Source organism: Streptopelia decaocto, assembly GCF_964273445.1.
Source record: "Streptopelia decaocto genome assembly, chromosome: 4".
NCBI classification, from domain to species: domain Eukaryota; kingdom Metazoa; phylum Chordata; class Aves; order Columbiformes; family Columbidae; genus Streptopelia; species Streptopelia decaocto.
This window is the reverse complement of record NC_138658.1, coordinates 69433856-69460300: the sequence shown is the minus strand read 5'-3', so window position 1 is coordinate 69460300 and position 26445 is coordinate 69433856. Positions and strand designations below refer to the sequence as shown.

Genomic DNA, 26445 nt, shown 5'->3' with positions numbered 1-26445 from the left:
CCCTCTGACAGAGCAAGTGCCTGTGAAATAACAAACGAGATGTGCCTCTCGACCTGTTCTCAAAGCTTTGTCCCAAGCATTCTACCAGAGCAGCTGACCTGGAACAGTATTCCCTTCCCAGCTATTTGATAAGGTCAATCTGACACAGAAAAGAAAAACCTCAGGCTGTGTCTGGCACTGCACCAGCACAGGCAAGTGCTACAGAGCCACAGTGTGTCACACGGCTGTACGGAACAACACGGCAATGAGGCTGGCCACACACCTTCAAGTAACTCAACATTGTAAGATACACCTTCGTGTTTGCCACAGGATAAACCAGACCATAGGAACAGCACCTCTGAGCATCCTGGAAAACAAACAAAACCAAACACACCACACCAACCCCAAACTAAAAAACATTCACCTTCTGCCGCACTCTAAAATTGAGAAGCCACCAAAAGTGTAATTCAGCTAAACAAGACTTTAAAAACAACCAACCAACATCAAAATAGGGTTTATTCCACACTTTAATAGCACATGGGCCATCCACGGAATCCGTGCATGACGTACCTTCCTGGTACCACCAGGTCAAGGCTGCGGTTCAAGTGCTTCAGTACACGCGCACCCACCCACCGTGGAGACATCACCCAAGGTTCGCCAGCTTGCAGCTGATCCACCCAGAAAGCAAAAGCAGGTATTTTGGTAACACCTCCCACTCACAAATATCCTCAACCAGCAAAACTAGCAGCAAAGCTAGCATGTGTCAGCTTCAAAATGTCAGCTTGGAAATGCATCTACAGAAACAACATGACATAAGTCTAAAATGTATACACATTATCATGCCATTTGGCTGTTTGGTCTGAGGTCAGTGGTACTCATCACTGATACAACTGTTCGTACAACACACAACTTGATTATTAAAAAGAGCACAGTCCATTTCCGTAGAAAATCTAAATTTTTATTATACATACTGTATTACACTGAAAATACGTACCCAAAGACAGAATATTTTGAATTTACAACTGTACAAAAAACAAAACAAAAAACCAATAGAAAACATACGGGCTATGCTATAGATGTAACATATTACAAAATGACAGTTCTTGTTAAAGGCACCAGATTCCCAGAGGGCTCTGGTTTAACATTTTTTAGTTATCTTTTCCAGTCAGATCTTACTACTAAAATGCAATTCGCTCCAACTGTATAATGTCAAAGTCTCAAGCTTCTTTCACCTAGACAAGTGGTCTACACTTGGACACAACTTAGTGAGAGAAGTGACCAATTTTACATAGAGGTGTCAGGCAACTACCAAAGGCTCCTCCCCATTGCATCCAGCACCCTGTGATGATATTTAGCTTGGAGATTAAATGGAAAAGCTACCAGTGAAATTCAAGTTAACCCATAAAATATCAGCCCAACACTAGAGCGTTAACCAACCTAAGCCTAGGTTGTTTTGTATGGAGATATCTACAGAGCACTAGAGCAGGAAAAAAGTGTTCTGTCTAAAAGCAAGTTGGAATCTACAATCAGAACTGTTGCTCAGCATCCCTCTTGGGCTCACCTTCTTCATCACACTCAATTCGCTCTTTCTGGTCCTCAGGGCGCTCATGAAAGAAAACGGAGCCTAAAGAAACCCAGCATTTTGCTGTACGAAAAGGTGTTAAAGCAGCCTGGGGGGTACACGTGTGTTTTTTCTCCCCTTAGAATAAAAAGGTTGGATTGGACAGGGAAAAACAAGAGCCACTTTCATTGCTTCTTTCTCCAGTATTCCACACTTTAAAAACAAAACAAACTAATTCATATCATGCCTAGGCTTGCACAGACAGATGCTTCTTAATAAGCAAGAGCCAGAGAAGCTGGTACATCCTTGCTGAGGTGCAGTAGTACACTTTGGAACTCTGGGCTTGCTATTTCCTAAAACTTCATGCTCAGAAAAAGGACAAGAGGAAAGGACACAAAGCTTTAAGGAAACTATAAGCTACTACTCTGGTTAATTTGTCAGTACATGTGCAAGTCATTCTAGAGTCAACAAGCACATACTGAGTCTCACTGAATGGAATCCAGCTAACATCCAAGTGTCTGAATATTCAAGACAAAAAAGTATTAAGTTCCAGGGCCAGATTTTGTTCTGTGTGCAACAATTAGTTTATATTGGAATCTAAACATTGATGTTGCCCTTTCTGAATTGCCTAGTATTATCCCTCATTTGAGGCCACTGGTTCAATGATTTCATTCTCTGAACCAAAGAACTCCATGTAGTTTTACTTCTTACTGTATCATTTTAACAACATTGCTAAAACTTCCCTTCCTTTAGGCATTAAAAAAAAACTCCTAACACTTTCTACGTTCACAGATCAAGTTGAAGTAATGCTCTGCTACTGAGGGTCATAAATTCACTTAAAAATTACGTTATTTTTGCAGCATTGTCTCACCCTAGTGATTTAAAGGATTAAAATTTCAATTTATTGCAAATGACTGACTTTAGACAAATGGGTCTGGAGACCAACTTTGTTATGCAGCAAATACAAATAGGTAGCAGCATGGTTAGGCTTCCTATCCACTACTGTGCTCAAGTGACTCCACCACATTCTAGAAGGGCTTCTTAAAAAGGAGGGGGGCAGCTGTCTCCATCCCAACAGCACAGGTCTGAAATTCAGACTTCTGCCAACTAAGATCAGCAAGGGACCCCCATTAACCTCAACTAACCCAAAAGAGCCGTCACACGGCAGCTTCTGTTCACTACTGAATTGCAAAGAGTCTTGCATCGACAATTCACGGTGACAGTACATCCTCTCAAGTCAGCCAATCTTCTAAAAGTTCTTTCTTAAAAATTGTATTTGGTATGTGCAGCTTATCTAGCAAGCTTGAACAGTTAAGACAGAAGTATCATATGTGTCTACAGAGAACTGATCATCAGAAGAAAACTTTAAAAATCTAAATTCGGACAAGAAAAGGAATGTCACTTCTCTTTAAACCTTTCTTTTAAAAGATGAATACATCATATGCTATTGTTAGCCCTTACTGTGTAACATACTATAATCAAATAAGTTATAACCATGAAAACACATCTCTACTGAACTCATTTCTAAAAACTAAAACCAACTAACTCATCCTCACTTGTCAGGCTGGTTTCTAGCTGTTAAAGAAAAATCACAATCAGAATCACAATCGACATTGCTTCCGAAATGGGGTAATTATGTGCAGGAGAGCCCCCAGTGTGACAGTTTTATGTGAGTAATTTCCACACCAATACATGCACAACACTCCGTAATGGTAGCAGGTACAATCAAATAACTTGCCCACCACAGGAGCTAGAACATCCCATATATTTGCTTAAATAAAGTTAAGAAATCTATACTTTTGGTCACATCTTAAAACACCGTAGCATACAGATCTTCTTATTTATACTTGTCATGTCCTGTTGGATAATTTGCTTGAAAAACTAAAAATAAAATGTAATGAAAATTCCCCAATACAAAAGGACTCTAATCAATCATCTAAATGTCTTTGCTAGTATATAAGTGTACTTATGGGATTTGGTCTGCTTTCTTTTCTGAAAAAAAAAAAGAAGATAAAAGCTCATTTTCTCCTAAGAGCTCCACTTTAACATGAACCTCTAGTCAGCCCAAGGTAACCCCTCAGCACCAAGCAACCATTGTGCTACTCGTTCCCAACCAAGCACAGCTCCACATACAAGTACTGGCAGAAACCAAACATTTAATCCAAGTCTCCTTCAAATGATGAAGTCAAGTCTCCAAAGGATGAATCCTGAACTATGTACATAGACCCTCTCAATAAATGCAAGCTTTATTTGTACTATTAAAGTCAGATTATACCAGTGCTGTGAACACAGTTATAAAGATCAAAATGTGCTTTGACTAGAAGGGGACAAGTAAAAGGCACATTTATATGCCAGTATAATTGTGGTCACTTTTGCAATTCTACAGATAAAACTGCACTGGTAGGAACCAGAGCTAAAGCAATTCAAAACATTTTGCATCAGGGCTCGGCAATCAAGTGCCTTATGACTGCTCAACCAAATAAAAATGAACACTGCCTCAAGTCAACAAATCTTCCCAACCACCTATATTCAGATATGTGTCACTCAACCATTTCTAGGGCCATTTTATATTAAGCTGCAATTGGTCTTGAGATGTAATAGTATCACTTCCCTCAAGTAAGTTATGCTGCTCAAAGGGTTTACTATGCAAGAGCCATAAGTCAGCTTCGACCTTAACACTTACATGGCAGAGAGCTACCACTTCCAGGCAGTGACAAGACACCACTACTTTTTTTTTTTTTCTTCACAATTTTGATAGTTTTTTCCTTCAGAAAGTTAAGATACTCAGTTTCGCCCAATCTCAAATAATGCCAAATAAAGATTAGCTCATGCCGGGCACGGACATTGACAATATAGCGAGTTAACAAAGCTGCTCAATCCCATCCTATGACACAAGCATAAATAAGCTAAACATACAGTGGGGACCATTGGACACTGGACATTACCACCCGCAATATTTTGTTATACTGCAGCTGAATTACAAAATAATCAAGCACTGACCAGTAGTGCTTGAAATGTCCATTCTTACAATAGAACCCATGTAGCCAAAGAAAATATTTTATACAATAAAGATCTGTGCCCTCATTTAATGGTAAACCGTGAATGACTGCGCAGTAGTCCTCTCTTCTGGTAAACTGCTTCTACCTGTAACCTTTCAGTTGTGATCTTTTACAGCATCAAACTGTAAGAAAACAAAAACACAGCAAAACTTTCCCTCCTAAAATCACCTTTCCCCCTCCCAAGATGTGGAAAAAAAAAAAGTGAGTTTGACACCATCTTCTGTGTTCACTGAGCGCAGTTAGGTTGAAGAGCGACAACTTTTACTCTGGAGGGTAATAAGAAATGTCCACACGAATGCCGTTTTGTACAGTTGACATACTCTATGAGCTGGTTGACTCTAAGCTTGATTTGGTCCAGTCTGCTGTTGCTGCATCTCTTAGGAAACATTAGTTATAGGTTTGTACTTCTTGAATCTGGTCCATTCACCAGTAGCATAGTTCATTTCAAAGACTGTATCAACCAACATAGTGGTGCTGCCAGTGCCATCTGCCTTTGGTAAATCTTCTGTATGCTCACTAAGTTTAATTTGGATGATGTCACCTTGCTCTTGGCAAGGATTTTCTGTGGAAACAAGAGGAAAAACAAGTTATTCATTTCAATACTGTATTAGAAAAAGAGCACTTGATGGAGATCCTAAACCTTATGCTGAAAAAAACTGAAAGCCCAACAAACCCCAAACTGAGCTTGCAATGTCACTAATATACAGTCACACAAAGATATTCCTCCCTCCATACATCACAGATTGAGTTTTAAGGATAACAAAACCAGAACCCAAAAGACAAACCCCAAGGCTAAAGTAACTGGAAGAACAACAAAAGGTGGAGTCAAACATGGAAGAACAACAAAAGGTGGAGCCAATGCCATTTCTGTCTGCCTCAAGAACCATATGAGAAGCTTATATTTAATGGGATTTGGTAAACTTGAACTACCAGAGTTACTTTATTTAGGATACATTTTGTAGTTAAAAGCCTCAACAATTTTCAGCTGTTCCAGAAACCCAAACAGGGTCACTGAAATCACTTTTCCAAGACTCAGTTCCACTCCAGTAGAAGGATTAAGTGTTACATTTCAAGGTGCTGAAATTGACACTCAGGAAGCTCAGTATCATCATGGTTGGCAGTTATTTACTCAACATTCAGAAGATCCTGATGTCATTACTGAAGGAATCCATAATGTTATATACGTATCTATATATGCATATGGGAATATATAAAACATGCATATGCACACTTCTAAAATAATATTTTACTTTGCATTACAAAAAAAAGTCCACATAGATACAAGTTGAAAGTACACCCTCCTACTGCAGTTTGAAGTAGCATCTACTACTAAGAGCAGCATTAGTAATACACAAAACTTACTGTGAACCCTGGGCTTCAAGAAACCCTACCCTGGTCATCTTGAGTAATGTATTGCATTAATCCAAATGCATGAGCCACATTTAGGCTCCAGCACTCCACTCCAGTGATAAGAGCCCTCACATACCAAATTAGAAACCAGAGCTAGTGCAGATGATAGAGTTCACTTAAGGACTCTTAATCTCACTCTCATCTTACATCTGATAATCTTCTGGGTATAACAGCTTTGATCTATCAAGCCCAATAACAACAGGATCTAGCTATGAGACAGCTCATCTCCCTGGAGTTCACAGCACCTGTGGTTACCTGAAGCCTCTGAGACAACAGCTGCTACATTTCCAATGCCAAGGACTCAAAGAGGCTCTGCACTACCCAACTTGGACCTCAACCCGCCATGAAAGAACTGAGATTTACTGGTCTTCTAGACAGACTACTAGGACAGTCCATTCACTGCTCTGACTGGCTGCTTTGTTTCTCCTCAACCTTAAGCCCTAATATTACATGTGTTCAGTTGTATTTAGCAGCTGCTCTGACAGACTGTTTGACTTACTGGAAATAGACACTAAAGACCTGCTGACAAGTAGTTAGAACTGTAATCCTACAACTCCAAACTACAGACAGTTCAGAGCAAAGCAGAGAGTCCAGTATGCACAGAGTAAAGCTAAAGCAAGAGTCTTGCATTCACATATGCACATTTAGAAATGCTAGGCTGTGTTTTAAATTTGGGTATTCAAAAGTAAGCTAAATTAGTCTCGATACATGCCTCTGGATCCTGCCATGAATCCAAGTATAAGAGCCTTTTCCGGCCTTGTAACTTTGTTTGCAGTCTTGAACATTTCCTGTGCAGCATACATCTGCTCCCTCTGCAACAGATACAACAAACAAATTCCAGTGGAGAAAACACTGTCAATAACAGGTACCAGGTTAATAGCGACAGGCAAGCCTAAGAGTAAGGTGGAAGTCTGTAGACCTACAAAAAGTAAACAAAAAAAGCTTTAGGCTCAAGGGTTCCCATCTTTAATGCCTACATCTGACATTTATTGCAGTGACAGCTCACCTCTGAAACTGGAAAAGAAATATCACCTTTAAATAGTTAGAGAAACATGTGCCAAGTGACTTAATGTTTACATTATCAATTCTGTGTTCCTTATGGCATTAGGAAAAAAGGAGAAAAAAAACAATGCTTTCTCTACAGTCCAAACCCTCCCTTGCAATAACTTCCGAGGATTTTATTTTTCCCTTTAATAAATGAAGCAGGGGTACTGAAAAAGTCACTCAGTTTCTTAAAGTTCAGATATTTCAAGCCAGGCTTACATATGTATTTACCAAAGTCTTCAAATCAGTTGCATCCTGAATTAGTTACCTGCTTAACTTCAAGCATGCACATAAAATATACCAACATATCAGCAGTATGAAGCTTCAGGACATAAGTAACTGCTGTTTAGTTTCCTTCCCACTCTCAGGCTTTAAAAGATGCATAATGAGGGGGTGAGGGGATGAAGAAATAAAGGCTTTCACGTTAGAATAATCTATAGATGTGTTTTCTCCTACTGTGGCCACAACGGGATCCTTTTTAGCAGCCTACATTACATGCAATTGGCTGGGCAACAGCTCCCAAAATTCTTTATGAGTGACACCACCTTATTTTATGTAATAAATAGCAGTAAATAAAGACATCTTACTGTTACATTAGCATTACACAACTAAAAATGTGATTAACGTTTTTAAGACAGCAATACTAACAACAGAAGAAAACACTTTCATTATCTTTGGTTATTAAAAAAAAAAGCAGCCTCAATCACTCCATTATTCAAAGGTCAAGAACTGCCAACACACTAAATGAGATTTATAATAAAAAAATCTGCATTTTCCAATCTACAAAGGCAGCAGTCAAAAAGAACCTGGTTTTACTTACTGTGAGAGAGAGGCTTTTTTTCGGTGGTGGCTGTTGCTGAGTTTGGGGGGCCACTTGCGGTGCTTGTGCCGCAGGGGAAATGGCAGGAGGTGTGGTGGGTGTCAGGGGTGAGGTAGGTGTAGCTGTAGGTGGATTAGAGTTACTATTGTACATGGGTGTTCTTTGCTTGAATTGTGCAGGAAGAGTAGTGGTGGCATTTGGAGCTGCAGGCTCTTCAGTCTGCCTGTTAGTCTGCAAGGCCTCTCGTGCAGAGCCAGCTGCAAACAAATCAGGATTGTTAAAAACATTCTAATTCACAAACAGGGATTAGCATCACTAACAGCCTTTGAAGAAAACTAAAAATTCTGATTATTCCATTCTAGTACCACAACTCGATATGAAGCACTAAGCTCCTCTCACTCAGTTACCCTTAGCAATAGACAACTGTGTGACTAGCTGTCCAATATCGGTTATACTATATTTAGCACCAAATTTTATGTTTAATGGATATCAGATTTATTAAAATTAAACCGCTTTATATAATTTTAAGCTTGTATTGTTGTAACAACTGTACCCTGACCCTACGAGGATTATGGCTGTACTGTTACGTAGAAACCAAAACCATAAAAATATTTCATCAGTTTTCACCTAACACAGCAGCAGTTTCTAGGGGAAGTGATAATTAAGTCTCAGCCAGTACCAAATACTAAAGATATAAAAATAGTTAAACATATGACAAAATTAAATGTAGCCTTCACAAATCACTAGTACTTAAACACTAACTGCTAAGAGGGTTAAAACTCCACAGTATTGACAAGTCTTAACTCTTATTTCATAAAGTTGATCCGTTCACCTGCACTTAAGGAAGGTACTATTCCAAACTGGCTGCAGGTGGCGGTTACATATATGATCAGGTTACTGTGAATTCGTAAGTTACCATCCCTCCAGCAAACAGTAATTACCCAGTGCACACTCCAGCCAGCTACATTCTTTTACAGCTCTTAGACACAGGCACAGCTGCTAAAGCACCTTTCATGAATCTCATGAGGTTTAAGACATGCTGTTCACATTGTGTTCACAGTAGACTACAAGGCAGGTACAAATCAGAGCTACACTGATGCCTTTCAGATCAAATTTTGAAGAAGTCTACCACCATCCATCTAGACACAGACACAGCACTGGTTTTAACATTATGGCTATTATCCATTAATATGCAGAACAGGACAATGAACACTTGAGAGGACAAACATTTTTAACAGTTAGTTGTCTCTTCATTTTGTACAAATCTCTTAAGTTTAATTACTGGCTTCCTCTCAAGTCAGAATAACTAACTTGCATAAAGTAACATGTCTTAATTTTGCAACCTCAGATTATATGAGACCCAATCTGTGGATCTTCTGTGTGCATCAAGAAAACAGTTTTTATATTCCTCTTCCCTAGGAAAAGCTAGATACCCTATACTCCAGAATGAAAAAATAAGTTAGAAAAAACACAGAACAAAGACAACAGTGAATTTTAAACTAGGCTTTGCCTGCTGTTCAATACAATGCCAAGGCTCTGGAAAATAACACCAGCTGCCAATAACACCAATGTGCTCTTGGCTGCATTCCTTCTAGAGATGCCAATTTTCTGCCAGAAAGATTCCGAACTGTTTCAGGGCCAAGTAGTATAATCACATTTTGCATATGCAAATGACCAACCTGTCACAGCTCACATACATAAAGACAAACATTATAGTACCAAAGGGCAAACAAGCAAGAGTAAAAATAACGCATTAAACTGAAATGTTGGTTCTGTGTTAACTGCAAGGTCTGGTAATGAATCCTATCACGGATATCTGTTAGTGCAAACTGAGATGTTTCTTTAAGACTTCACATGCAGCAGGGAAGCAAAAGTAAAACCACGTGTGTTAAAAGTTAAAGGATTTGTACTAATACCATTTTACTATAGGTAATTTTCCAGAATTGAAAATAATGTAGCACTTTTCAAAATACGCAGGAGCTCAGCTATTATCTATCAGACTGTTCTAAAAAGGTAAAACGGTTGGCTTGATGCCAGCCTGTATGAGAGCTAATATGTACTCGCTTCTAGAAACACATTCAACTCTTGAAAGCAGCTGTTCTGTAAGTGCACGCATATGGATGTGCGTATGGAGTATATACTCTAGACTTATGTCTGTTACTGGTGTCTCTTTAGGGATTAAAAAAAAATGCTGGATTTCATATTACAGAGTAAGAAAAAAAACAGTAAATTGCTTTGCTTGCTTAACTAGCAGTCATTTTAAGACTTAAAACAAGAAGAATTTTCTTTATTTAGGTTAAATGACATGTCAGGTTATGCAAATCCCAAAGGCTCAGTTACTGCAATGGATTTTTAGACGGCTAAGGTTAAGTTTCACTAGACTTGATGGATAGTAGGTTTGTAAATTAAAAAAGAGCTAGACAGTAAAACTGTATAGAGTCAGAAGTATTAGGTCCTAAAAGCAAAAAAGCATCTTTTACCTGGTTGTGTTTCAGAGCTTGGGATATATGAGGAAGATGGCACCACACTGGGGGTAGCAGGTAAATAACTTGTAGAAGGTAGTGCAGGCTCATTGTTCAATGAGCCAAGTTTCTGTAAAACAGAAAAGAAAGCATTATAGTCATACTGCATATAATTATGTGCTGTTTCTGCATTTTAAATATAAATTTCAACATTAGTTCTGCTATGATATTACTTTTGGGAACTTAATTGTAGACTCCTGTTAGTGTAAGTTTGCCATTTCGACCCTCACCCCCTATACAAACTTCAGACATTTGAATGACCCTAGGAGAGAAAAAGCAGCTTTTATTTCCCCTAATTCAGGTCAAAGTTGCTTCCAAAAGCACAACCTGAGCCAGTAAAAAATACTATTATGGAGAATGTACTTTTGCAAAGAGTCAGGCTGTTCTTCCTTTGTCCCATTCCTCAGTTAGTAGCGTGGAGACCAGATGATGAAATCTGTGCAGATGATGCTCTCTGAAGAATTCAACTACAGAAATAAGTGATCTTCTGCCTGAGCAAACACGCTCTTCACTATCAGCAAGCAGAAATCTGTGTTGAACTATGGGCAAAAGGCCTACTAAAATATCACCCAGGAGAATGCAAAGGCCTCTGGGACATAAGCAACCAGAAGGCAGCAGTAAAAGCACAGGTAAAACCCTGTTGCCACTGAAATGGGCAGCCAACATCAACATGACGGATGTCATCTACCATCAAGCCAAAGAAAATACCACATTTTTGCTTAACTACACATGATATTGCACACATAGCATAAAGACAACAGCATGGTATCTGCAAAGATCCAACCTTATGAACATAAGAGGTTGACAGAAGAAGGAAGTTTTGGGGGAATTAAGTCCAGCAGATAAACCACTTAAGGTAGCCTTACTAGACAAAAGATATTCTGTACAATGTGGAGCTTGCCAACAAAGATACCCTTAGCATTCTGCAGAAAGACAGGCAATGACATTCACTCCTGACACAAGCTTAACAGTATCTGCCTATATAGGTTGGTTCTGGCATGTGTGCCATAGTTTGCTACCCCATAACCATGGGACCAATGTTGCATGTGCTTAACATGAGGCTCTAGAAAAAAAAAAAATGCCTGGCTCACCAGCCAGGCCATAGGCCTTTTAAATAAGTGCTCTCCAAAGACAAGTGTTGCATGTCAACATACAGACTTAGAGAGGCAGAGGTAATCACAACCACTTTAAATTTGGAACAAGAGAAGACACTTCAGATTCAGGATGGATTTCTGAGTCCTGAGAGGCCGCAAACACTGGGTGCAGCAGCCTCGAAGTATCTCTTAGTATCTAAAGAACCCAAGTTGTCAAAATTCATTCCAGGCCAAGGCTTGCTGGAATAGAGCAGACAGTTTCTAACTCAGAAGTCAGGGGAGGACCTAACATTTTTCTATTATAAAAGCTATGTCCTGACTGAGAACTAACAAAGCTGTACCACAGTTTTTCCAATGCACCATTAAGGATAGGAGAAAAAAAACACTATGTGCAACTCCTCCCCCAACACCTCGATTGAAGGTTTAGTGTTTTCAGTAGATACTAAACAATTTCATTTCAAAAGAAAAAAAGACTGTTAGAAGAAGGAGTGGCCACTTATGAACTTTACGTTTTAAAAAGAATGAATTTATAAGCCACGAGCAATTTGGGCAGATCAATTCCACTGTATTTCTCCCCCTCTTCCAGTAGTAATGGGACTGGCTAAGTCTAGTTACAGACAGGTTTGGAGACCTCAGTAAAAGCTGCCTTCTGGATTAAGCATCAATTCTCAAAGATTACAAGCTAAAAATTGAAAAAAGAACCACAGAAGGGTACTAGTATGTGGGTTCTTTTCTCAGGCCAGAAGACAGACGAGTTGTAAAGACTCCTGTGTTACTTGGCTGCTTATATTCAGCTGTCCTTCTGGGCACAGACCAATGTCAAATGCTCCTCACCAAGACATTTGTGGGCACTGTTCTACCAAAGTCACAAAGGATGGACTCGCATAGCCCCAAACCTGCAGGAACTGCTCAAAATGATTCTACCTCTCTAGGGTCAGAGAGCCCTCCTATCCCCTTCCTCTCTAACAGAAGGCTACAAAGCTCAGCTTCAGAAATACCATGCCCCATCGCAAACTTAGAACAGCAACAAGAAAACAATCAAAAACCTTACCTTTAGCCTGCCTTGAATTTTTTAATCTAGTTCAGTGAAAATATAATGGAATTTTGAAATAATTATGTAAAGACTTTAACATTAAGAGGCAGTTTCACCAGCTTATTAAGATACCATTCCAGTGTTTAAGTGTTTCAGAATAACATGATCCATGGTTTCCTCTTTTTATTTTTTTTTTTTTCTTCTTGTTTGATTTTTGTGTGTTTTGATTTTGTTTGGTTTTACCTGTGTAGACACAAGGCCAGCAGCATAATCTGGGGTAGCATTTTCTACTACAGTTTCTTCTTTGGCTTGCTTTTCCACAACTTCTGTATCTATTGCATTAAAAAAACAGTTCAAGGAAGTTTTCTGAGTATTGAATGACATATACTTTTTTAAACAAAGATCTAAAAGTGCTTTCCTCAAAGTCTGTTGAAATGTGTTTAAAGAGCTAGATGCTGAAAGGTTGGTAGATTCAGTAATCTTCGTACACAATTTCATAATCAACCCAATTATGAACTGAACCACAATGTATACCCATCAAGATAACACTAACTGCGTAATTAGGCAGAACTGCCTCATTTTGTGATATTAGAAAGCATCAAAATCCAAGCAAAAATTTAATTGCAATTATGATTTTGTTGTCATACAGTACTCATTTTTTTGGTGACAAATACAAAAAGATTGTTTTGAGACAAATATAGTGCCCAGCGTATCTTCCTGATATGGTTAAGCAGAGCTTTGCACTGTCGACTTATGAATAGTACATCAGATATTAATCACTTATTAAGACCTCCCAGCCAGAATTTTGGAGAGTGCTACAAATTTTTCCAACATTACTTTCAATTATTTTACTTGGCCACATGGCCAGTAGAAATAAGCACACCATGATAACTCAGAACAATTCCAGTCCAGAAGCCACTTACACACTGATGCGCTGTGCAAAGCACAACTGACTAACTTCAATTCTTTCATGCAACTGAATTAAGTTATTGCCTGGGCACATGGCAATATGATTAGCGCATTAAAAAAAAGTAAAAATCCTCCCTTAAAGCTTCCCCCCCACACACTTTTTAAAAGTTTAGCTGAAGATAAGTGTCTACAAGTGACGAACTAAATGGTACTACAAATCTAGACCCTGCTTATAGGTACATTAATAGCCTTGGTAAGTAGCATGCTATACCAACCTACTGTCTTTCTTCTTCTCTTTGCTTCACGGCCAGCACCTACCATATCCAGCTCAGAAATATCTAGAAGCTAAAAAGAAAGACCATTCTTAAATTTATGTAGTTGATCTCTAAATATTGTCCTTATTTTTTTATTTACTATATACAGATACTTGCAGGGAAAAGAACTGAGCAGGAAAGCAAAAGACTAAGAAAGAGCACACCTACCTTCACTCCTCTTTCTTTGCGCAAAGGTGTTCTCGAGGGAGGGATAGGAGTTCTGTTTCCAGAAGGACTAAATACACTGGGTGCTGAAGTACTCCTAAATGGCGCTTGTTTTGGTATTCCTTTGAGTGGTGCTTAGGGAAGATCAAAAAAGGCAACAATTGTCACATATGTTCAATGAGTTACAAAAAACAATAATAGGGAGTTCTTCAGCTTTTCCCCTTCTTAAGGCACACACCCCCTTCCCTTTAACTGCAAACATTTACAATGTGAAACTGTCTATAATACATTAAATGTTCCTCACAGGTCAGATTAGGTTTCACCCTTCCAACAAGGAGTAAGGGACAATCTCTAGGCTTATGCTTGCAATTCCATTGAAGTAATCAAACAGATGCACTGCTGTCAAGATATACTTTCTGTACATCCATTGATGCTTTCCTTACTTAAAACAAATACAGTTGGAACACACAAAAAGGTATTGGGCATGAATGTTCCAAATCCAATTATTGCCAAAAGTTGCTTTTTGAACTTTAAGATCTAGTTACTTGGTAAAACTGTATTTAACCAGAGATTCTTAGCCAAGCTTCTGCAGGGCTAAGAGCTTGTAATCTATTGGAAAGGTAAATTACTGCTTCACAAAGCAGTTCAAAATTTTGGAGCTGCTGTTACCAGAAGCAGTAGGATCAAATTTGGGTCTATATTGCAAACAGAAAAGCTGCTGTCTCAATACTTAGTAGAAACTGCTACACCTGTAAGAAGCTGTCTTCCCCCACCTTTAGACTGTTACCCTTCTACCTCGAGTTTAATGTAAGTGCTGAAGACAGCATTCTTTAATCAACTGCTAAAAAATTAGGGACACGTGTATCTATCAGGTCTCTGAGCCTTCTGACAATTTCATCATACCGTGTAATCTGAAGATAAACACAGAATTTTAGTCTGAGGTTAGACACTCTGTATCCCTCTGTATTTTGTACTCAAAATCTCTCTGACCAATATAAGTTTCAGCAGAGTCAACCCAACTTGTCCCATAACTCATATTTCCAGACACCACCCGGCTCTAAAAGCCAAGTCTAAAATTAGCTTTATTGGTTCAACAGCTAAAAAGAATGTCAAGAACTAATAGTCAACTTCTATATCAGGACAATTTTTAGTTCAAATTACAACTAAACTTTTTGCATTTCCTGCATGAACATGTGGCAAAACTTTGCTGCTCAAAACCACATCTTAAATAGCATTGACATAAAGTACTTCATAGCTTGAAGCCACCACACCAAGAAATCACTCAAGTTTTACACCTCAGCACCACACTAGTGGTCAGAAAAGTTATGCCTGTGCAGTGATTTAAAGTATGTAGCTAATTTTGAACCCTCCTCTTGCTCCTAGTTAAAAACTTATTTGAAAAAATTCAAGCAGTTCAGGAACTTCAGCAAACAGTTGAAGCCTATTAATGTCAAGCTGAAGAATGACTGTGCATCTTTCTCATGTCCATTAAACTGAAGCCACTGTACGGCTCTGGCTGCAACGAGCACACTGTCCCCTCTTCTTTTTCCATGCAGAATTACACAAATACAAGACAATTTCAGCCTACTTCACAGCATTACTGTGATACAGTCTGCTCCCTTTTGGAGTAACATGACTTAGTCAGGAGTTATTCCTGGAGTGATGCAAATTAAATTCTCAAAGTCTATAGACATGATCTAGCTGTGTACATTTTAGAAGCATGGCAGATATACTTGCCATTTAAAAAACCCCCACACTTTTGTTCTTTCTGACATGACACGTCAGAAACATTTCAACAGAAAGAGAGGGGGAAGCAGATATGGAGAATACTTTGTTTCAAAAAAGAATTACGTTTTTGTAAAAGCTAGACAGTGATTTTACTCTTCATCAAGGCTATTTTATCAGATTTTCTTTCTGGGAAGTCATGAAAGTGAGCCATACTTGTGGTATCTATCTTTTTGACCAGCCCCCTGCCTTTGGCATGGAAAGGCACTCCTGCAGTCTTCTTGAGCTGTTGTGCAGTTTCTGTTGCTAAAAAAGAAAAAGGACTTTAGTTATTACAGAATCTGTGCTGAAAAAATACAATACATTGCTGCTTATGTAAAATGTTATTAACTAATACATAAAAAGACTGGAATAGCAACAAAGAAAGAATTATGTTTTAATTAAAATCCAGGTCATTTATATGTGGTAAAAACAGTATTTGGAGAAAATGCAAAAATCAATATGACTATGCAACTGACAATACAGTCTAAGCTAAAACAAAGTATCAGAGTAGACAATTTACTTGATATTGAAATAAAGTTCTATATAACATCATAAAAAGTTACAAATCTTGCATTTAACCAGACCAACTACTCAAGTCACATGTGAGAAAAGAAGCAAGCTGCTGCACCAGAACAGCAGGTACAGTGAACTATTTTAAGATTGCTTAGTTCAAGCAGCTAGTGATACATATATGTACACATAAGTTGCCTTTTGTTAGTGAAAACCCTCTTGGCTTCCACACTCCATACAGCCATACTGAGCAAAAGATAGCATTAATTAGCAGCTCTTGCTCCCTGTTGCAAAAACTATATGGCAAAATTAAAACTAGGTTCTCATTTCAGTTTTGTTTCGGGAGCTTTAGCCAAAGCTATTCCTCACAAGTCTTCACAACGGACTTAAATATACCTACAACACAATATATCTGTGCTTCAAAAAGCTACAGCTTTTTTTATGCCTTGAAATCTGAACAGCATTTAAATCAAGATTAGCATTTTAATGTAAGCAAGGCCAGAATGACTTGCAGCTGCTCTTCCACACGTAATGGTATATCAAAGAAAAGAGTCAGCCCAAGCTTTCATAACTGAAAATTTTAATGTATATGCCCATACCAGATAATTAGACTGAATATAAATGTTCCTTTCACCATTTAATTTGTTACTTAATCTTATCAACTATCTGTAATACTACTTACACTTCTGCAAGAGTTCAGCTCTGAGAGTGGCACTTTTAGGTTTCCTTTTCAGCTGGAAATGTTTCACTGGGGGAGTAAGTGGTCCAGCTAGTGTTGTCAAGGCATTTTTGTTTAAGTATTGGCATTCCAAGGGCAACATAGCTGAAGTTTCACATTCACTTACTGCATAAAGAGTTAACACAATACACGAGTATTAGCACCTCTGATAGCAAATTACAAAAGATTTCACAACTAGACTGTATCAGTGGTTAAGTTTTACTTGTTTCAACACCAAGAATAATTTAGTTCTAATTATAACACAGTATATAACCAGTTATTAGGATGTTTGTTTTTCATGTGAGCTTCCTAAGAGATTCCATGTTAATTATACCTAGTCAAATTATAGGAATCTGAAATATGCTACAATTATCAGAGTAAAAGAATATAAGAGTGACTGAATTCTCAGATTCCTTAAAAATTACACATAAAAAGAAAACTACTAAACAAAAGTCCAAACCAAAAGTGTGAACAGACAAATGATTATTTGTTTATAGTAAGAAAACAATATGCTTCCATCTCCAAGTCATTTCATATTGGTGTGCTGCAATCCTTATTCCAATATAAGGTCTGTCTGTCAGTGCCTGAGGGCTTTTTCTAGGCAATGTGCTAAAGCAAACCCACTGAAGTAGGAGTAGCCTTGCATCACCGTTGACTACATAGTTTGAAGCAGCAACTGTACAAGTGCTTGAGTCAGTATTTTCAGCTGCTAGTCAGACATCAGCAGGACAACCCTTCTTGTGATCAGTTTCCCCTGCAGCACCTATCATTTTTTGCTAGAGGGCAACTTTCAGCAGAGATGCACCACCAGCCCATACAACAGTGGTGCTTCCACACACATGCTTCAGAAACAGAGCCTTACTGTCTACAGCATATGAGACAGAGAAATATAGGAAAAAGCTCAACTTACTAAGCTGCAGTAAGTCAGTTATTACCTATCGGTGCACATACAGCCTGTCTACAATACTAAAGAATCCACATTAACTTGCGTATTGTCCATCAAAATGCTCAGGGTAATAATACCTGACACGCAAGTTCTGATGAAGTGGGAACAGATAACTTAAGAAGTTCCCATTGCTCAGGTATCACAGTTCCCAGTCCAGTTAACATGCCAGCTCGTGAACTGTGGCAGTTATGAGATAAGACATACTACTTGTCCTGATACTAATAGTGTTAAGAGAGCAAGACTGTCTGTGAAATGACAGGTTACTTTTTAAAAAAAGGCATCACATTTCTGTAACTATCACCAACAGGAAAGGCTTACCTTTTTCTCTAAGCTCTCCTAAAATATCTTGAACATTGGGATTCTGTTCTTCAAGATCAAGGTTAAGGGAGCCAGTATCTGGAAAGGATTTTAAAATATCAGCTACCATTAAGACCCAGGGGTCTGAATCCAAGGTAGCGAGCTGGACAATTTCAGTCAGTGCCCCTTTCATCTAACAAAAAAAGAAAAAGAAAATCAGCCAATTGGAAACAGTTTTAAACAGTGTACAGTTGGATTTTAATTATTATTTTAAAAAGACACTAACATAAACATGCAATGTTTTACTACTGGGGAAGGGAAGAGGGGGACTGCTTCAACAGCACAGTTAAACATTAACCCTATAACTAAGTAAAGAATGAACCAAGATAATTTTTTTAATATGTTGCTTTTGGTCAACCTAACCCCAGTTTGTTTTGAGCTTTTGGCAGCTCAAAGCTTTGAGCACTGAATGTTTTTGCTAAAAGCAACAGGCCGTATTCTTACATTACTTTCTACTTACATTCTACACTTATACTCCCAGTGTACCCATATCTTATATTCAGTGATAAGAATACACAACTAGAATACAAGAAGTTATTTAGAACAAGCATATAAATGAAGATGTGCCCCTTTCTAGGCTACAGAATAATACAGCAGACAGACCATATCTGCACCATATGAACATAAACTAAGTCCTCAAAATTTTACTTAAGCCAAAATGCTAACAAGAACTGTGTTATTTGACAAAAACTACATATTACAGAAGTACACCTAGCCTTCTAATATGCCACAAGTAACAAGACTTTCCATCTATTCCAAGTTTTCATAGTCAGAAAAGTTATTTTTCTTTAAGCCTCTATCTTGAAGAAGGGGAAATGCATAAGATCAATTAAAAATATTCACTGTCACAGTAACTTTTTAAATTTCCTTTCATAGTGCCAACAGACCTGTTGAAAAATCAAGGTGACTACAGTCAGTAGTTTACACAGTGAATCTCTTAAATTAGTTGTTTTACTTCATTCACAGGTAAGCTTAAACCCCCCAAATAAGGATGGAATGCTTGTTTTCTTCGTAAGTAAAATTTTATGTGGGCATTACAGCATTAGCTTCACAGAACTAAGGTGTTTGAGATGTACTGTGCATCTCTCAAGCCACAAAACATAACCGTAAAATTGCATATTTAGATGTATTCTACCTGTACTGTATTAACACCGAAGAATTTACAAGCAAGTATCGGGAAATACTTGAATTTTGACTTTTCACAAGCCATTGTGGCACATAAAGCTTAGTTATAGTCTACATGTTTCTGAACATATGCAGACAAACAAGATTAATCTTTACCGTTATGCTGTATTTCTTTCCCTTTATTCAGAACCTGCCTTTTCTTATATGCAAAAGTTTAATAAAATAAGCTTACTCTACTCATACAACTCTAAGAAATAAAAGCTAAATCTCTGCTCTCCATTTTTCCCACGGAGCACTTTTAAAGCTCAGCAGAGGCAGACAAACATATTGACATTTCTCAATTCCTTTCACCTACGCAACGTTATTGCCCTCTCACTTAAGAAAAGTTTACACATGCACTATAGGGGCAGTTTGTCCTTTGCCCCTTGCATGTTTTAGCACTCATAAGGTGCTTGTGAAAAGAACCAGGTGAGTTCATCTGACTGAAAGAAAGCATTTCTCTGTAGCTTTAAGCTTGATCAACCCCTTGATGTGGTTTACCATAGCCACAGAAACACTATAAACACAAAAAGAGGGGAGCAGAAAGGAGACACTACAACAGTCAGTTACCATCTTTGGCAGCATTATTGACTGGCTCTGGATTAAACTGACCAAGTAACCATAACCATACACTGTTTAACATGTTGTCAAATTTAACCAACGCTTACCCAATGGAGAGAATCAATTTCTAAGGTTCTAGTCTTTGTTCCCCTCCATTGCTTATTTCTTTCTCAGTAAACACAAAAATCCCACCTTAACTCTACACAGACTTGTCAGTCTCTCTACTCTAACCCTAAATGGCTCATCACAAGTCACTTCCACTACAGTGGATGAGGACAAGTGTGAAACTATCGAAACAAAATCCTTTATTCTCCTATTTATCCTATAGGAATTATAGCACTGATCTATGTAAAACACCTGAAAATTTAAAACATACCATGAAAGTTGATGAAGCTATGGTTTATTCATAGGTCTTCAACAACAAGCTTTTATCTGGACACCACTAATGCAGGTCAGAGTATAGAATGTAATTTCCTTCATCAAAGCAAACTCAGGCAATAGTTGGAGGAAAGATGTCTCCTGTATCCTCTCAATTTACCCTTCATATCTGCTCCAGGACACTCCTATTTGCAACAAAATTTCAAATAGCTACATGCCTGTACTATGGATGTTCTACATAGCTTCTGTCTGGGCATGTTACATTCACACCGCTCTCAGGGCAGCTCAAGTTCAGGCAACCTACTTATGCAGCATCCCACTGCTCCACATGACTTCAAGACCCGAGCCCAGAAACAACTTGTTTGCCAAATACTGGGCAAATAGCATTATCACAACATCTCATGGCAGAAAGAACAGGTCACTGTAACACACAGGGAAGCAAAGCACAGTAACATGTACTGTGAGCTAACCTGAGACACTGCCTGAATACAGGTTTGCATTTAACAAGCCTGGATTTGAGTTTTGACTCAGGTTTGTCTTCAACTGGTGATTTAAATATATGTTCCCAGTTCACTGTTGAACTGGCAGATGAAAAAAATTTCATTTGTGGTTTGAGAATGCATGAAATGTAACTCAAAATAACAGAGAAACCTACATACAGTTTTTCTGCTACTTTACAGAGCACAGCCATAATCCCAAACTCTTAATTGTAAAAGATTGCAACACTGGGTCAGCAGAGTCCCATCAGCTCCAACCAGCATCTTGCTAAGCATGAATGTCAAGGTCTGATGCAACATGTTCTGGCATTTCTCTCATCTAAAACTTAAGGACCTCAAGTATTTTTCTCGGCCTGCTGGCACATAAAAAAAGAGGCAGCACAGGGCATGACTAGAAACATCTAACAAGAAAGGATCAGGCAGGATAAAGTCTGGGAACAGAGACAGACAAAGGAAGATTAATAATGGCTGTGCAGGAAGAATACACAAGCAGCACCATGAGAAGGAGTAAAAAAGGAAATGTTGCTAGAAATATGCAAAATTATAGCTCCAAGATGACTTCTTGCAAAGAATTCCTGTTCATTTGCTTTATATTAGGTCTAAATTAATACATATGACTATACTTTAGGCAACTGCATCAACAGTTGGCTAATAAACCAAATCAAGTTTTAATCTTTCAGAGGTCATAGAGAAGGTGATATTTATAAGGTATCTGTATTATTATAGAGCATTTTCATTAAGCTAAAAGCATTGGATTGGAAGCACAGTATTAATATTTACGTAATACAAAACTAGGATGGATCAAATATCACTATTGTATATGTTTTGTATCTTAATAATGAAAAAGAGTAGAAGGGGCCAAGAGTGATATTAGATTAAATTATACCATATTACATCACAAAAGAATTCAGAATACTAAAAGCAGGCCAGAAAGATGCACAGCAGCCTGCCTGTTCTGAACAGAGAGGGAAGGTAAGTGTCTTGTGTCCTCTTATTCTTTTCTTACTTCTACCCCACAAACACACACTTCCACAAATAGAGGACTCCTGATTCACATAACGAGTAAGAAAAAACAGTCTTGACTTTCACGCTCTTGAAGCTACTGTAACAAGAGGGCAGGTCCCTGCCAGGATAGGGATCTTCCTCCCAAGATAATTCAGAGAGCACAGAAGCACACAGTCCTCATTCCAGACTGGGTTGTAACATCAGAGTCTAACCCTGAACAAAGAAATGAAATGCTGGCACAAAAGAAAACTTGCACTTCCAAATGTGAATCAGGTTAGCAAGATTATAATATATAAAATAAACACAAGTAACTGTTCTGCCAAATTCACAGCTGAAACTCTGGTCAGCACTACACTGAGCTTGAGGCATAATTTCAAATAAGCATGATTACTTAGAAAGGAATTAGCAGATTAAAAGCTAGGGGGCAGGGAGATTCAAGAGTTAGTAAATTCTGCCAAGAGAATTACAGTGGGAAACAATATCTTTGATAAATACCTACAAAACACACTTGAAGTGAAAATGGGAGCCAATTATTCTTATTAGTCAGCGGGAACAAACATGCAGTAATGAGGTTCATAGCATGATAAAAAATTAGGTTTATTACCTATCCCACAGGAGTATTAGGAGGATTAAGTCATTTATATCTATACAATATTTGGAGTGTTGAATGAAAACATTATGAAAATTGAAAGATATTACATCTGAGAAAAACATACTTAAGCAAAGTACTGAGCTTTCAAGAGAGCTCAATGAACATTCACTGGTCTAGACTGAAGCTTTCACATAGACTTAGAAAGGACCAGCAGCCAGTTAAACCCCTTCTAAAACAAATACCACCACACTTTTCTTGATTCCTGCATAACTTTACTCAGATAGTTTCCCTTTTATTCTGTGCCTCAGTGAAAATGCTAGTATAGAGGAAACCAGAAAAAAATATTTTGAACAGAAAATAACTAAGTCCAATCTGTTATCTGCTGAGGGGAGTATCACAGATTCATAGAATATCATTTAACATGTTACATAACAAAACAGTAACACGTTCTGCATCCACCAATGAGATTCACAAAGCTTTACAAAGCTGATGCAGTATGTTTTCCAATACTACTAGGTTTCCAAATGCCAGCTCAGTGCTTCTCACATATGATCGACACAGACTTGCACGTGGCACAGAACACACAGATATGACTTTCCAAAGAGACTAAGGAAGTACCCTTGCAGTTAAATCATTTTCAGATAGGGGCATAATTTCCAAATGAGGATTTAACTCCCAGGCAGCTACAGATATCCTACAATGGTGTATCTCTGCCAGCAAAGAGACACCATGTTCAGCACTCCACAATATACTGAGCAGAGAAGTACACATATACTGAACACATACATGTGTTCTGCATATCATATGTAAGTTACTTAGTGTCCATTAAAATATAAACAATCTTGACCATAAGTTATGTCACAAATCTTCACAAATACAACCTATTTTAGCAAACTCACTGCACATGATGAGTACCTGATAAGACACCATCCCTTTCCATCAGCAGTTCAGTTACACCACCTATTTTCACCATTTTAAAAGGAACTGTATAATCATAACAGCAGACCCCTTAGCACTGTTAAGAGTTTCTGCCTCAAGATTTTTTTTTTATTTTGAACACTTTTTAAGCCCTTCCTCTCAGTTAAAAAAAATAAAATAAAATAAAAAAAATCGCATGTCCCTAAAATAATTATGATTTTACAGGTGCTTTGCAAAGGACTGAAAATATGCTAAATCCCTAGATCTTGATCCAGCATGCTCTGTAATTTACGACTGAATTCACAAACTCTATCAAAGAAGTGAGAAATGCCCAAATATTTTTTGTTACACAGTAACAAGAGCTTTATATTTGGAACACAGCTGATAACTTGAACAATACACTAAAAAGCACAACTGACTTGCTGCTCCTCATGTACAATTTATTTCCACAGCTAAAAACCACACAGATCAAGTAAAGCTGCTGGCTAACATCTTCCTCAGAACCAGTTTGAAAAGTTTTTACCCATCCAGCGAACACTCTTGAAGCATTTCAACATCATCTCATTTTTGCTTGAATGTTGTTCCCTCAAAGAGCTGGCATGACCATTATTTATGAAGGTCCCTAAGCTTTTTTAAACTCCTTTCTCTTCAGTGTAAAAAGACTGCTAATTTATTAGCTTTTTTCTGAACACAGCAACTAATTTCTTCCATGCTAGTTGGATTTTCACAGTACTTCAGAAGAATTTTGCATACTCAGAGTGCACACAGGCTTATGCATAGCTCCTTTCTGGCCTTGGTTATTTTGTCTGTCCAAAATACAACTGCATTTGTCACACACAAGGAAGACAGCTTGTGCACTGGACAGACACTGAACATGAATATCATGTTTTAAAAATTAAGAGTAAACATGCTGAACAACAATTTTTTTAAAGTGTCACTAATTACAATTAACACAGTGAACAATCACACAGATGCATGTGGCAAGACACTGACAAACTATTGCTTAAACATGATGCTTATGTATTTTCAGCTTAGAAGTATAAAAAAAGCTGAGCATACAATAATTCAAGTTACATATGGTCTCTCCACACCCTGCCTAGTATATATTAATCCTAAGCAGCAGCTGTGTCCTAGCCAAGAAAGAGACTAGTGCAAGCACTGCTGAGCATACTCCACACAATAAGGTGAGAATTGACAACGCACCACCTCCGTGATTGTTACCAGGAATCAGTACCATACATGGTAGGAGAGGAATTCCTTGAATCTGGCTGAAGAAACACATTTCCCAATTATTCTCCCACTATTGCCTCCAACATCAGTAGCTGCTTACTGGTAAGAATAAGCCAGCTGCAGATGAGGTAAGGTCCAGGGCCAAGTGAAAAAGCTCACAGAGCCAGCTAGCTTGTTAACCGCGGTAGGACAGTAACCAAAAGCACCAACTGTTCCCAGAAAGGTAAAGAGAAACTAAAAAAAGGATGGCAACCTTCCTCGAGCAAGGCCAGGCCGCAGTAAGGAGGGGGAAAGCACTGCTCAGTGCAGACCCCAGATCTTTCATTCCCAAAGTTTCAGCACTTGCTGCTGTCCTTAAATCTGTGAAGTTTGACTTGGGACACCTACACAGCTGCCAGTATCAGGAAAGGAGAGTGAAGGAAGCCTGACACACACGACTGTTCCTAAATGATCCTGCCTCTACTTTCTAATCCTAGAGTAACCACTGCCTCAGAAAAGCCCTCTTCCCTAAAGGCACCCAAATTGTACCAATACACAGCCCTACAACTACGAGTCTGTGTGGAGGCGTAAGAGTGGTTTCGGGTTGAAACTGCCTTCAGAAGACCAGTGCCAACCAGAGACTCCCCGAAGAGAAGGAGCGGCAGCAAAGCTGCCTCCCTTATCTGACTCCCTTATCACCGGGAATCCCAGCCCTTCCCCTCACACCAAGGACCGAGTCCTCCGAGCTGGGCCTCAGCAGAGCACCCTGACAGCTCAGACCTCCAGGAAAGAGAGTGGCGGGGATGTCTGCGGGCACCAGCCTCACATCTGCCCTTGAGGAGCTGCCGCCGCCCGCGCGACCGCCCGTCCCACCCGCGCGGGACGCGGCAGCGCGAGGCCGCGGCGTCTCCCCTCCCCACAGGCTCCATGTGGTAAAGGCGGGCGGGGGAGGTGGTGCCGGCGCTTCCCTTCTCCCCTCACGCCACCTTCGACCGACCTCTCCCCCCCCTCACACGCACCCCGCTCCGGTTCAGCCTCCCGCGCAAGCTCCCACCCGGCTCTCACCTCATCCACCGCCCGGCGGGGCAGGTGCAGCATCCCCAGGAGCAGCTTGAGCTTGACGGCCGAGGAGAGGCCGTGGAAACAAAGGCGGATGTTGTCGATCACCGAAGCCGTGAGCAGCGAGGCAATGCTCGGCGGCGCCCACAGCTCGTCTGTGGAGCCCAGTTTGTTGTGCAGCCACAGGCCAGTGTCGCTTTCCCGCATCGACGCCATCTTGGGAGCGGGGCGAAAAAAGAGGGGATTCTCCACGGGCATTTTATGAAGACACCTAAAGGGAGGAAGGGAGGGGGTAAGGACCCCTATGGGTCGCCGTTTTGTTCGCAAGCCAAAATGGCGGCGCCCAATGAGACTGCACTAGGGAAGGCGGAGATTCTGCCGTAACCTAAAATGGCGGCGTCCAGACGGCGAAAAACTGCGAGTCTCTTCTCATCTCTCGCTCGGGTGCAAAATGGCGCCCGCCGCAGCTTTTCTTCCGTATTGCAAGATGGCGCCGCCTCGCCGCGGGAAGCTTGTCTGCCAGCCCCGACTCGTTGTCCCTCACAGTTCGCCCTAATTTCTGCAGGGCTCTCCCCGGCAGTAGATACCCAAGAGCCCGGACCGGGGTGCCGAACCACCGCGGCGCCAGACTGCACAACTCGGATGCAGGCCGGGGCCCGCCCCTCCCCTCCGAGAGCGCTGCCCGGCTCCCGCCTTCCCTTTCCCGCCCGGGAGCCGCCTCACGGGCTCAGCGCGCCGGGCGGCGGCCGCTGGAGGCGGGAGAAGCGCTGCCGCTGCCGGCCCGCCCTTCCCCCAGGGTTTCGCGGCCCCTCCGACACAGTGTTTGGCGGAGCCACGTCCCCTTTCCTCCCAGC

The 26445-nt window shown here is 39.7% G+C and overlaps 1 protein-coding gene across 1 annotated transcript; it reads right to left on the bottom strand.

The window, feature by feature from the left end:
* Nucleotides 1-915: 915 nt before the first annotated feature.
* Nucleotides 916-26445, bottom strand: NELFA (negative elongation factor complex member A). The gene is made up of 12 exons (XM_082052063.1): nucleotides 25977-26445; nucleotides 25598-25862; nucleotides 18170-18341; nucleotides 16870-17031; nucleotides 15852-15941; nucleotides 13914-14044; nucleotides 13707-13776; nucleotides 12766-12854; nucleotides 10354-10465; nucleotides 7874-8130; nucleotides 6722-6821; nucleotides 916-5161 (listed from the first exon to the last, which is right to left on the bottom strand). The coding sequence occupies exons 2-12, from the start codon at nucleotides 25847-25849 to the stop codon at nucleotides 4977-4979; spliced, it is 1620 nt and encodes a 539-aa protein (XP_081908189.1). The 5' UTR covers nucleotides 25850-25862; nucleotides 25977-26445; the 3' UTR covers nucleotides 916-4976.